The 14,388-nt window shown below is 47.2% G+C and overlaps 1 protein-coding gene across 1 annotated transcript in view; it reads left to right on the top strand.

The window, feature by feature from the left end:
* Positions 1-14,388, top strand: part of LOC133352074 (phospholipid phosphatase 3-like) — a 65,250-nt gene that overhangs the window by 35,104 nt on the left and 15,758 nt on the right. Inside the window, exons 3-4 of the mRNA XM_061567813.1 lie at positions 1,340-1,626; positions 2,638-2,695. Of these exons, the coding sequence (XP_061423797.1) occupies positions 1,340-1,626; positions 2,638-2,695 (345 nt within the window). The remainder of the gene's footprint in view (positions 1-1,339; positions 1,627-2,637; positions 2,696-14,388) is intronic.

The following is a 14,388-nucleotide window of genomic DNA, read 5'->3' as shown; positions in this document are numbered from 1 at the left end:
CGTTATACATGGAATAATATTGCATCTGTGTTAGATTTTAGAAACTATTTTGTTCCATTTAAATTCCTTGTTCGGTCAGTTTGAATCTTGTGTTTTGTCGGGATATGTTTATCAAATGCCTTCACGTCTGGCTGAATTGTTCCTACATTTTTGGGTATGTAACCATCGATTATAACTTTGACTTTAAAGTTGTTAAAATGCCTCTCAGTTATTTTTACTGACCTACTTTGTTTTTTTGTAATTTTCATTTTTTACAGTTTTGAGCCGCACTTTCGACTCTCACTTATAACGGGGTGTGGGGATGCCTTCATCCAGCAGTGCATTGCTTTTTGTATTTAGTTTGTTGTTCTTGCCCCGCACTTCCGATTAGCGCAGTTGGCTACGTACGGCGTGAAAGAAGTTCAACGTACATACATACAACACCCATAGAGACGTGTGTTATGAAGTCAGCTCTTTGACTTAACATGGACATTGTAACCTATTTTATCCGATGAAAAATAAACATTTAGACTAAATAGGATCCTACCGCGTTCTAAAGAGAGGACACTCTTACGACTATGGCTACTTTGTGCTTTATTACAGTCTTGTCTTTGCACGTCTGCCAATCTTATTAATTCCAGTGAAAGTTAAGTCGTTATGAATTGGCCACGACCGAGCGTTGGAAAACGTGCTCTCTGGTGGGCTGCAGCCACTCTGGTTTGGGATGCCCTGCCGCCTTGCTCCAGCTTCCAAGGAGCCGTGGGTGATTAATAAAGACACGGTCTAATGGCCAGGTGCTCGCGTGCCACCGGTACACATGCACCTGCTAATCATTCACATTTGCCGCCTCTGCCCGCAGCCCTGCTCCACACGCCTCCCTCTCTTGCTTGGACCCACACCCTCTTCCTACTCCCTACGCCCTACGCCTTCCTCCAACTTTCACCTCGTCCGTCTGTAACTTTGCCTCCATTATCCTCCTCCCTCTTGCTCCCATCGTTTCTGCTTCATTCTCACCCTCGTTCTCTCCCCTCTGTCTCTTTCTGCTTTTCATCTCATCGTCTGTACCGCTTCTTCTGCCATTCTCCCTCTCACTTCTCCAACCTCATCCTCCTGCATCCTCCTCCTTCATCCTGCTCCTGGACCTTTTCTCTTCTCTTCATTGGCCTCTTAACTCTGTCTCTATTTTCACCCTCATCACCCACCTCCCTCCTGTTCTTCCTCCTCCTCCTCCTTATCATCACGATATTTTCTCCCGTTCCTCTATCTCGTCCACCCACTCATCATGATTCCACCTCCACCCTCCTCCCCTCCGCCAATAATTCTCGTCCTCCACCTGGTCGTCCTCGCCCTCCCCGCGCAGGTGATCGGGGGCGAGCTGTGCGCCGCCTGCTGCCTGGGCCACCGTTGCCCACCCGTGCTGAAGAGGGGCGGCTCGCTGACCGGCGCTCTCTACCGCACGCTGGGCGCCTTCCTCTTCGGCTGCGCCGTCAACCAGTCGCTCACGGACGTCGCCAAGTTCTCGGTGGGCCGGCTGCGGCCGCACTTCCTGGACGTGTGCAAGCCCGATCGCGCCCTCTACAACTGCTCCGAGGGCTACATCACGAGGGTCGTGTGCACGGGGGACCCGGCCGTCATCACCGAGGCCAGGTACGGCCATCGAACGTTCAGCAAAAAGTCAAACAGATCGTGCGGAACGCGAAGCTTCCGGGTCGCTCGGAGGTCAGAGCACCGAGCTGGCGCTGCCGAGAGGCTGGGTGCAAATCCGAGTTTCAACCGCCGCCGCCACCGACAATTAAACGAGTTCTTAGAAGTGTTCACGATGATGGCGATATCGGCACATTTTCTCCAAAAATGCAATGCAAGAGGTGGCTGGGTGGATTCAAAGGTTAGAACGCTGTTTTCCACTGCCACTGAAGGCCTGGGTTTGAAGCCGAGTATCAGCCGCTGGAGGTTAATTGCCGGTTTCTCCAGTGTAGGGAGTTCATGGTCTCAGTCTGGTCACCCGATGACTGCACACACACAAAAAAACTTAATTTATTATTTTGTTCTGCACTTAAATTTGGCTACATAAGTCTAGGTCTGAGAAATACAAATATTGGTTTTATGGTCACATGGCACGCAGAGTCATCACAGATTGTAAGGGAAAGTGCATTCTCTGATCCATGGGACACACTGTTTTGCAACATTGCCTAATGGCTTCCACGTCTCATGACAGCGCAATTGGAATCCTTTGGGGGGGGGGGGGGGGATACCAATTAGCGTTGAAATAAAACTTACCAAATGGTGATTTCTATTATTTAATGTTTATTGGTTAAAGGGACGAGACTGTCAAACTTTCACAATTTCAGCTCCGTTTAATCTCAGGAGGATGCCTGGATTCAACCCAGGATCTCAGAGCTTCTGGCTTCATGCTCTGACACGGCCATCGTGAGCCAAATCACAGTCACCGAACCATCTGAACTGTAGAGGCTCTCTGATATTAAACTGCGTGTAACACTCATAGAGACGTGTGTTTCGAAGCCAGCTCCTCGACTTAATATGTACATTTTCTGCTGTACCATCTGCTTACAATTAAATGTGTTTAAAAATGGTTATTAATGAATAAAGTTAGGGCATGCATACCGCGCTAATGATGTAATCTATTGTTTTTGGTTACAGGAAATCGTTCTTCTCTGGTCATGCCTCCTTCGCAATGTACTCCATGGTGTTCCTTGCTGTGAGTACCACACACGTGCACGGGCACGCACGCACAACAACAACAACAACAACCGCCATTCGCCACTAAGTGGCGGTGACGTCACCACGATGCTTGTGCCAGGCCACGCACACACAGGCATGCACACGCATGCACGCACACACACGCACAGGCACATAAAGATATCACGCTTAGCTTTCAACAGACAAGTGCTGTTAGCGGGCACCTATGAAGGCTGGCACGGCACACGAGGAGGTGGGTGACCAGCACCACGCCCGGCCGCCTTTGTCTCCCGACCGGTTCGGATAACCGTCGCTGGTATTGGCCGTGAGCGGGTAATCTAACTCGGGTGGCCAGGTAGGTGAAGCAGTGAGCTAACCACTTCTCCACCACACACAAGCGTCCACGTAGGCACACTCGCAAAGTGTTACACGCACAGATTGAGACGCATGGATGTGCACACAGATAGAAACACAGACTCCCACAGGGCAGCCAAGGCATACAAAAGCGCTCCCCTTTCACGTCCTATCATAAACTTGTGCAGAACATATAATTTATACTTTCGGAAAGCACTTCGCTTTGTGGGTAGCCAGGTTCCACTGCTCACAGAGTCGACGCATTTACGACACCTGTACGAAGAACGGCAGTAATTTCCCTCGGTTAATTGCGATCTTTTAAATGCAGTAGACGTGTTGCCCTAACAGTATTTCATGTGGCGCCAATAGAGGCTAAGCTACACCGCATAGTAAACAACCAAAAATATAAAAAGCACACGATCTGACATTTTTAGTTTTTTTTTACGAACGCACATCTTTAGAGGGTTTCCTCATTTACTCAACCACAGCTCCATGAAACAGCACACCGTTCACTGCCTAACGTGGCCATCTATCACATGCGCCTTCGAGCTCCCAGGTGTGGCTATCGGAGGGTGATCGAAGAGCGGCCCACTCCAGAAATGCGTTCGGTCACTTTCGGAGACCGCCACGCTTGCCGCTGGGGAGTTTGAAAAAAAAAAACCCGTCATGGATCGCCGAGCTAAGCGGTAAATGGATCTGCCGTGCCGGTTAGGGTTCGGAGGGACGCTGGGGGGGGGGGGGGGGCAAGGTGATCTGGTATAAGAGCGCTTGATACCGGGTTGTTTCGAAAACAAAAAAGTGCGGACTTATTGCAGTATTTTTTTAAGCTCGTGACGGGAGCAGTTAAATTGCTTGGAAATATAACTTCCCATTTTTAAACTGTATTAATGTTGCCCTGGCAGAGGAAATGTCCCCCCCCCCATACCCACCCCCTTGAAGGTTTGCATTTGGGGGGGGGGGGGGGAAGCACAGCTGGTATTTTTTGCTGGGTAACTTTTATGATTGCTCTGAAAATTTATGAAACTAAACTGTCTCGCAGAAAACCAGGTTCGTAGATCTTGTTTAAAACTATTATACGTCATCCCCCCCCCCCCCCCAACCATAAAAATAGCAAATGGTATATGTTCAGGATATGGTGAATAATAATGTTCATTTTCAGCAGTAGAGATTTTTTATTTTAAACATGCCACAATTGTCATGTATGCTGCCCTATAATAGAATCGTCAATAATAGTCTCGCGGTTTGGGCCGCGGCACATTATTCTCCAGAGCAGAGGGCTTTAGAAGCTGTTCACCCTGCAACCGTTATGAAGAAATATGATGTTTTTCAGCCACAATCTACGCAACGTGGAGTCGTGCAGATGTTAGTGTGTGAGAATATAAACTCTCGTTACCCAGGCTTTCACAAACTTTTCGTTAATTTTAAAAACACTTTTACAAAAAGTCGGGGAAATCGATAGCTCGGCAGTAGAGCTAACGGCCCACAATCGGAAGGTGTTAAGTTCAAATCCTCGTTGGGGAATGACCCAGCCCATCATGCTTTCAGGGTAGATACAATTAATCTCATTTTGTGAGGAAATGAACAGCTGATGGACTTGCCCCCACCATAGGAATATGAAATGTCCACCACTGGACTCAGGGCTGTAAACAGGAGATGAGCACCGCGTCAGTGCTCATTTGAGCGGAGATTCACTCTTCGACTCTTAAATCGGTGTCAATACTTAATGGTGCGCGTGGTTCTGCTCCAACATTGGCCAAAGAGGGCATAACAGGATTGAGTCATTTTCCCTTAAACGGATGGCCCTTGAGGTGGGTCCTGCTGTGTGGGAATCACATGAGCAAGAAACCTGCTCCCTCGGGAGCAATTGGAAGAGTCTGGTTGCCCACCCCCCGCCCCCACCCTCGCCTAGCCTCCCCCGGCTCCCATAAAGCTGAGCCCCACCACAGCAGCTCATTGCCACGTTCCACAATCTCCCCTCGACCCTTGACCCACGACCTCGTGGGGTCAAGGCAGGAGGCGGCTCGTGTGTCTTCCTTGGTGGGCGAGTTGAGCGGCTTAGGGGGGTGACTGTTCATGTCGGGCGATCGTTACAGCTTCATATGACAAGCTCGGCACCAGCAGTACGTTGCCATCACTGCGATGCTCGTGTTTGACTTTTATTGTCATCATAATCACCATCGTCATCATTGCGATCATAATTTAAATTTTCATTCGTAATTATCAACATTGTAATCATCATTCATCATCCATCCTGATCATCATGAATGAATATTCATCATTCATCGCTAGTGCCGTCGTTAAGAGGCATATCGATACATTTTTAGGAAGAGGGTTTAATTAAACGTTTGACTCGTCAGTTGCTTCACAACTCGCCGGAGTTGCTTGCAATATGACCCAAGGGTCAAGTAAGCCACCTGACCAGCTTCATCATCAATGTTATCACCATCCTCAAAATGCACCTGTGTCCTCCAGCAAAAGGAAAGAGCATCTGCCCAGATCAACAAAACGAGACATTTGTAACGGTTCCTTTGTTTACATGCCAGGCATCCTTGCCGATTTTCTGACGCGCTGCTTCCTGACTCGGGAGAGGATAAGGGATGTGCCCCCTACGATACCAGCAGTGGTTGAAGTGCAGATTCAGGCCATTTGTCATTATGCCCAGACCTGGAACAACGTGCGGATGGTGTGCCAGGTCAGGTCACGGTGGGACATTGTGTGAGAGAGAGAGAGAGAGCGGAGGGAGGGGTGGGTGGGTGGGTGGGGTTGAGGAGTGTTAGGTCTAGATGATTGAGGATATGTGGCAGAGCTTGTGGTGAGTGGGGGGAACTGGACAAGAGTTTACCCGCAATAACCTCTGATCGAGTCTCTCTCTCTCTCTCTCTTACGGGCGGTAACATTACACAGCAGCCACAACCGTGCACGCTTCAGCAAAACTAAATAAAAAAAACCCAGAAAGAGCCGGCTTCATTTCACGCATGTTAATCAAATTTGTTGTGAATTTTCCTGACACCCCGCTTTGTAGTCGGTTTGATGTAATGCGTCCAAATTGCAGCGTTTTGGGCCCCCGTCGGGTTTCATTTGCGTCAACGAAGCAAAAGATAAAGAGAGGTTAAGCCAGCTGTGCGGCGGCCACGCAAATAAACTCCGTACGTTGCCTTGTTGATGAAAAGAAAATCTGCACTGCCGGTGTCCGACCTTCTTATCTCACTTCCAATTTTCGTTGAATTTATCTTGATTCTTTTCTTCTCTCACACCGCTTGCAAAATCAGCACCCCCCCCATCTACCCCCCGGTGACCACTTTGCCACGGCCACTATCTTGGGCAGGCAGCCTCCCCCCGCGCTGCAGCGGCGGCTGCGACGGCAGAATGGCGCAGAATAAAATAAAATAATTCCAGGCCGCCGTGCCGTTATCAGCCGGCACGAAGGCGAGGCACAAATGACGGCTCCGGAAGTGAGCAACACCCAAATCCCTGTGAACCCCTTCCCCCCCCCCCCCCCCAGAAGCAGCAGTAGCAATGAGTTTTGGCTGTTGCCAAGTGCCACTGATGTCGAGTGGATTTGCTTTGCTCCTCAAATTACCAAGTCTCCAAGTCCGCTGATCGTGGCTGTGTCGATTCTCGACGGGCTGTATTTGTTAAAACGCTGCTGGCTGCTTTTCTGTCTGCCCCGTCTTGTCGCTGACCACTCCGAATGATTGCTGGAGTTGGTTCACTTTCCATCAATTGTGATGAATGGTGAGTGTCCGGTGAGTGTTGGTTCTATTCAGTGTGAGGACCTGGGAAATGTTCGGTAAATGTAAGGTGAGTGGTGAGTTTCTGGTGAATGTGAGCAGTGAGTGTGAGTTGTAAGTGTTTGGTGTTAGATGAGCATTCTGTGCACGGTGAGTGAGGGGTTGTTAGTGTCCCAAGTGTTGAGTGTCAAGTGAGTGACTGGTGGTGAGTATCAGGGGAGTGTTCGGTGATTGAGTATCTGAAGGGCGTCAGGTGAGTGTCTGGTGAGAGTGAATATATAAGACAGTACCAACTTGGTGACACGATCAACGCTCGTCCGCAAACGATCTGGCTCAGCGACCAGCGGTGCCGAATACTTGACTGGCCATCCACGCTAACGGGGCCATGTGCGTGACATAAAGCCGGCTTTATTTGTGAGTTTCGCTCGCCGCTCTTGCAAAGGTCAGTAATTTCCAGGAGCGAGACGGCGATTTCTTCATCGCTAGCTCCTTGCGTGCGCTTGCCACCGCTGCTCCTTGAGGAATCCCTCTGCTTGCCAAGGCATTTAGAAGCGGGGACAGCGGGGGGGAGGGGGAGGGAGCGAGGGAGGGAGGGCTTGAAGGATCCAAAAAGGCTAAATGGCAGCGGCACTGGCAAAATAAAAAAAACTAAAGGCGAAAGTTTATTTGCGAAGGGCAGTCAAACGGTTTGCAAGTCCCGCCTGAGGGTAGTGTCTGTGCCTGTAATTTACTGGGAATGACATTAGTAATGTTCTTTATGTATGTATGTATGTTGAACTTCTTTCGCAACTTGCATTGCCAACTGTGCTCATCGGAGGTGCAGGGGAAGGACAACAAACTAAAAACAAAAAAGCAGCTCTCAGGAAATGAGTTGTAAATCTAGATGATTTAAAAGTGCACAGCTCCAGTGGCTTCCTAATATCGGAAGGAAGAACGTTCCAGACGGCCACAGGAGCGCATCTGGTCAAGTGCCTCGGCGGTAGAGTGAGCGGCCCGCAATCGGAATATCGTGAATTAAATTGAGAATCAGAATGGAGATTTTTTATTTCCTGAGTTATGTAATAATAACTCTTTCAAATCCTGATTGGGATTGACTCAGCTCTTCATCCCTCCTTGGTCGCTAAGATGTGTACCAGTTTGTGGGGAATTTAATAGTGGCTGTCCTATGGATTGTCTTGTCCTTAGCATAGGAACGTGTAATTTCCAGCAGTGGCCCAGGGCTGTGAATAGACGGGGCCACTGCCTTGCTGTTAATTTGAGAAGGAAAATCGCTTTTTGACTCCTGCTGCGTCACGCACACAGATGTTGCGTAGCGTTGTGATGTGATAATTAGGACAGGGTTTACAAAGCCAGTGCCACATTAACTTGGGAACTTAAGACATTAATTTTAATCCTATTAAAGGAACTCTTTCTGACCCAAGTAAAAAAAACATTACTCCTGCGTAATAATTTATGTAACGCTGAGATTTAATGCGGCCAACACTTTTTTTATATTATTGTTCATCTTATGAACAACTAAGCGTACTTAACATAGGAGTCCTGAATTCTCACTTGGAAAAAAACAAATGTAAGCTTATTTATTGGTTGAATTTTTATGGCTTCCTTCTTTCACCACCCTCTGTTTTTATGACTTTTGTTACAAAACCTTTTTGGAATGCCATGCTGGTTTTGTTTCCACGGAAATTTGAGAACTAGTCAGATGCTTTAGTCAAGCGAGCACCGTACACAGTTAGTCAGCATTGCTCTGTGACCTAAGCTCTTTCTACTTAAACGCATTGGAATGAGTGCCCTTTATTTGAATGAAAGCCGCTTGATGAAAGGGGAATGCTGCCACGGTGTAATGGGTAGCACAATTTGGGACCCACCGTCCTGAAGCCATCGGTTTCATCTCGCGGCGCTGCAGCTGAAACGACGGGCAAATCTCCTCCTGCGCTGTGCGGTAAAGTGTGGGTAACTCATCATAAAGGCTTTTGGGTTAGATCGCATGATGATGAATGTGTCGTAACCCTCCACCACCCTACACGGCCAGTAAGGTTTGTCCCGTAAACAAAGCGTGCCAATTAGTCGCTGCCTCATCCTCGCACCGGTGTGGGCCGAGGTAGCAACTGCCACCTCTTACAAGACGTTTGGCCAGCGCAGAAGAGTAGGCGACAACGACCTTCTCAGAGGGGCTCACGAGATCTCGTTCTAGAGGAGGCCCTTCTACCAGCAGTGGCGTAGAACAAGCAATTGCAGTGCTGCATCTTTGCTGTATACCTTTTTTGGTTGAATGCCGTTCATGAAAAAAAGGTTTTATGGGGGGGGTGGGGGGGGGAAGCATCGTCTTAAATAAATGTCCTTCCGAATAATGTATCCGACTGAAAAACAGGATTTAGAAAAAAGCTCTGATTTTGTTTTGAAGTAAATGTAGTTTGAACATGGTAAATAATGTTAAAGCTAAATAAGCTTCATGTAACATGAACCTATTCAGGCCGGAATGGTGCACGAGGGGCTGCTGTGGCCAGCCTGACCGCCTTTAAATCCCCAGTGCTATTATTTTCACATACCACAATAGCTTCTCATTTGAGTCCGAGTTGACCTAGGGGAGGCCCCGGTTGGGTTGGTATACCACTTGTCACTGATGTTTGCCATGACCGGGAAACTCAGGCCACTGGGAACCCCTGTGCACTATCAACTGTGTGTACGTGTGCGTATAAAAATACACAGATCCCCCGTATCGCCTTAACAAACTGTTGGTGCAAGTGTTGTTCGCGAGCACCCATGAAGACCAACAGGGCGCACGAAGGGGGGTGGTGGTCAGCACCACGCCCGTCCACCTTTGTCTTCCTAGTAGCGACGTTTACACACTGCACGAGGTAGTCATTTGAGGCTGAGTCGACCTAGGGGAGGCCCAGGACCAGTTCAGATAATCGCCACTGGTGTTGGCCGTAAGCGCGAAGGGAAACCAGGGTCGCCAGGTCCATAGCGTAGTGCGCCAACCGCTACAACCACAGCTCCCCACTATGTGTGTGCTTAGGCATATAAACACACACATAGCTGATGAAGAAACTTTAAAGGGGCTTATCCACTGGCGTGGATTGTTGTAAAATGCTTTTGCGACCCCTCTGAGGCATTTTTGTGATAGAATGTTCGTCCTCGGTCCGTTGTTTTCCTGCGGTCGGCAACGTGCTTGTCGCAAATGGGCGCTGTCCCCCGCCAGTCTCTGCATCTGTTACCCACATTAACTATGACACGATGCATCCCAGCCAGGCGTTCAGTTACCTAATAAGATAAATTATCCGCTTACTGTTCTATTCCAACACTCTATCGTGCCCACTTTTGATTATCGCGTGCATTGAAATCATCTGTTTCAGTGCTTATTTTAGATGTTATACATCGTACGCCGCATTCCATTTTCCGTACGACATATTTAACGTTAAATAAATAAATACGTCGACAAAGGTCCCAAGTCTCCACGTAAAAATCAAATTGCCTTTTTTTTCTTTTTTAGCCCATCAGCCCCATTGGCCTTCTTAGCCAATGTTTTCGAGCTGTACTTGTTTCCGCAGGAGCGCTCTGGACTGGCTTTGACGTTACTTGTGTCGTCAACAGTCATGGGCTATTAAACAAACTGCTGCCGTGTTGCCAGACGTTGTTGGCAGGAGACCTCCTCCGCTTACGACGCGGAGTTCGTTCGGCACGAAACGGCGAAAGTATAAATAAATGAGACCCGTTCCGTGCTATTGTCATTTTCCACAGGAAAATGCCAATCAATATTTCAAGCCAATTCCGGTGGTGGCTCAAGAGAGGTCACAGCGCTGAGCTAGCACGGCTACGTTCCTGGGTATGAATCTAGGCAGCCACCCGTGATCAAATTGTGTTCTCAAGTGTTGCGAGTTGATTGGGGGGGGGGGGGATGCCGCTGCTGTGTCTGTGGATTAGAAAGCACTTCAAGGAGTCGCAGAAGTATTTCTGTGATATCCACTTCCGTGTGCCATTCTCGTACAGATTAGCACTGCTGTACTAATCGCACCTCCGATTAGCACGGTTGGCTATGTACGGTGCAGAAGAAGTTCAACATGCATACGTGACACCAACAGCGTGGGATAAAATCGAGGGAAAGTCACAAGTTGTACACGGAAGTAATTTCTTACATTAATTCCCAAGCCGTTAGGCAATTTCCTTTCATTTTATTAGCTTTATAGCCCATTGTGGCTACAAATATTTTTTTGCAAAGGAGACCTGAGATTATAGATATATGTACGACAGAAATAATTACACAGGTAAAAAAACAACAGGTGTTCTACAACTTAGTAAAACTAAACATTGTACAAACCCAGAAAAGTATGAAAATATTATTTAACATTGAACAGAAATGTTCTTGGGAAGTGAAAACAATGTAAAAGTGTATACATTAAGAAAATTTCAACTCGATTGCAATAACAGCCATTAAACGGTAATAATTCAACTTGATTGAATACACCTCGAGTAACATTTGTAGCCGATTACATTAGTAGCGCTGAAAATAAATATACAGCACATTATCAGTTCAATGCTCGATGAAGGCCTTCCCCATGCTGTGTCGGTCGTGGTGGTTGTTTGACCATACTTCGCCACGCTGGTCGGCGCGGATCGGTGAATGTGGGGAGCCCCAGACCCAGTGAAGTTGTCGCTCGCCACACCGGTGTTCGCCATTAGCCGGTAATTAAAGTGGCGTCGCCACGTTCATACCGCAGCACGCAAACCGGGCCGCACGTCCCCCGCCACCCGCCCAGATGGCCCTCAACCCGGCATTTCAATTCACGAATCCCATTAGCTGCCGCCCTCGCTTATTCCCCAAGTGCCTTGAGTCTTACTGTGAACAACGATAACAACAAAACAATCCCATTGTCATCGTTTGTTTAAACTGGATGTGTTCAGCGAGTGGGGAGGCTCTTGATTGTCGGGGTTTAAATATGGGAGTGAGGTCAGATGTTGTCTGGTCTGTTGCTGATTAATACAGTTCGGATCCACCCCTACTTTCCCGTACAATGCCCCCTTTCTGTCAACCTTCACAGCCAGAGAATGCCCCTCGGCTAGAACGACGGCTGACGGTCTTCGCGGGCTCCTGTGGAGAGTGAGCGAGCGTGCGAGAGTGAGCGAGAACGTGCGAGCGTGCGAGAGAGTGAGTGAGCGAGCGTGCGCACCGGCTCGGCCGTTTTGTTTGCGTCGGGGGCTGTTGCTTGTGAGGCCGTACGCAGCATTTGTAGGGTTTGGGCGGAAAATGCCTCAGGCCTACACAGCCCAAACTTGAAGCAAGAACCATAACGAACAACAGCAAAAAAAATCCCCATCTGGTTAACGTGATTAAAAACAGAGCAGCATAACAATGCTTAACTCAAACAGGCTGTACATTGTTTATACATCCAAGTGTATTTTTTTAGACCGGGACAAACGGGCAGTGGCAGTTAAATATTTAAGATTTCTTATTAAAGTGTTCCTAGTTTTCGTTGAATGTGCATGAGCTGCCTCCACATCAGCAAATCCAAGTGGCCAAAGTGGGAGGGAGTGGGGCCTTTGGCTGAGGAGCAGTTTCCTGAGCGCTGCTCTCTCAGACATCATCAAACCAGGAGGCATTTCACCAGTTTACTTTTACTTCCAAAGAGGAAAATATACATTAGGTCGGAAATCATATATTTGTCTTCATCAATCCCACACATCATTATTAGTAGCGTTGCTATCATATGTAAGCACCTGTGGTGCAGTCGCGACATGCGGAAATTGTGAATTAAAGATTAGCATTCTGTGTGTTGGCAAGGAAGGGGGAGGACGTTTTAGTTTCAAGTTTATTTTGTTTAACCAGGTGCGAAAACTCAAGAGACCAGGGGGTGAGTCTCGTCTTAAAAGGAGTCACCTGGCTCTCCACAAAATGACGAAAGCAAAACAAAAAGAAAATAGAAATCGGGACAAAACAATTGTGTGTACATGACGAGTAGAAATTTAAACCATACTGCCCTATAAAATGGGAGTCACACTACCCTCCCGTCGGAACCTCCGATTAGCACGGTTGCCTACGTATGATGCAAAAGAAGTTTAACACGCATACGTACAACATACATGCAACATACATACAACATACATGCATACCAACCTCACGCCAAAGCAATGACAATCTCATTTTATTATTATTTATTTTATTTTATTATTTTTATTAATTTTGATGTTTTACCTACGTGACTTTACCGAAAACACCTAAGAATATGATTCCTTGCAGTCACGAAAGCTTCAAGTCTAGAATTAATGACAATCTCCACAGAGCCTTTTCAGTGGTCGGGGGCCTCATTGCTTGTTGACCAAGTCACACCACCTTTTAGAATTCTTACAATTCGGTGAAAATGCCAAAGTTTCCAACAGACAGCTTAAATGAACATATCGAAGATCCTCGGAGTAGCCGAAGAAACGTCCCAAGTCATCCTCTTGACCTTCCTTGTTTAATTCCTTTGAAGCGTATACTACACACAGTAGTTATATACACACACTGCAGACATTTACGCGGTATTAAAGATCACACGAAATACTCGTACGCATTTTGAAGTATCAGGTCCACATACCATTTGTTCACTTTGTATGTACATTGCTATACATACTCAATTATAATGTACACTATATAGATAAGCAGATTCTTACGACCCAAACAGATTGGCCTATGCAGGGCTTGAACCTATTAAGTCTTAGATTCCCTCACTCATTCTCCTCTGCTGCCTCCATAGTCTGGAACTCCACTTCCTCCTGCTATCCGTGCTGTCAGCTCCCTGCCCCTGTTGAATCGAGGCTCAAGAATTTATTTGTTTTGTTTCTGACCGGCTGCCTCTATCTGTCTATAAAATAAATATCCCCATTGTTTCTGTACAGCGTCTGGAGATACGGTCACATTTTAATCCAAATTGTAAACAATACGCCAAAAAATTATCCTGTATTCAGGTTCACGTGAATACTCGATACAATTCCAGTTTAAGCATTCGCATACAGTATATCATCTGGCTTTTATACAATTCTGTAATCGTGAGACACACATGATAATAATGCCCTTTATTTACCCAATAAATTTTACTCAAGATTATTTTCCAGGAGGGTCCATTATCGGGATGTTTGGCCAATTACATTAATGAGTTGTTAGGCTTCGTGGGGGGAGGCGGGGGGAACCAGAGTACCCAGAGAAAGTTCACACACGTTTACACATCAGAGGAAACATTTTGATGCACAGACAATTAGCTGCGCAATTGTTTGTGAACCCCTCAAAACAATGGGTCAGCATCTAGGCAGAATGTCTTTTATTGGTGCAGTCCTGGGTACAACGGTGGCAACAAATCAAATCTGTAAACCCAGATTCTTTGGGTCTTTCGGTAAAGTCGCGTAGATAGGTTCAAAGAAAATAACAAAAAACTACGACGTTTCTATTGCAACACGAGCGTTCTTCATCAGGAAGAGGGTAAACCCATCATCATAACAGAAAAATTATACGGGCTGGAAAACCACGTACCTCCTCGGAAACTGCTGATGGTTTTTGCAGAATCCACGAACGGCCGAGCGTTTTCTACACATTGTTGTGTGTTGCTTGAAGCTAATGGTGGCAACCAACATACCATGCCTGGAACTACCAATGTCTGTT

Source organism: Lethenteron reissneri, chromosome 39 (genome assembly GCF_015708825.2).
Source record: "Lethenteron reissneri isolate LAM-NWPU_2019-01 chromosome 39, ASM1570882v1, whole genome shotgun sequence".
In the NCBI taxonomy this organism is placed as follows: domain Eukaryota; kingdom Metazoa; phylum Chordata; class Hyperoartia; order Petromyzontiformes; family Petromyzontidae; genus Lethenteron; species Lethenteron reissneri.
Note: the sequence above shows the minus strand (reverse complement) of the source record. Positions and strands in the feature narration are given on the sequence as shown.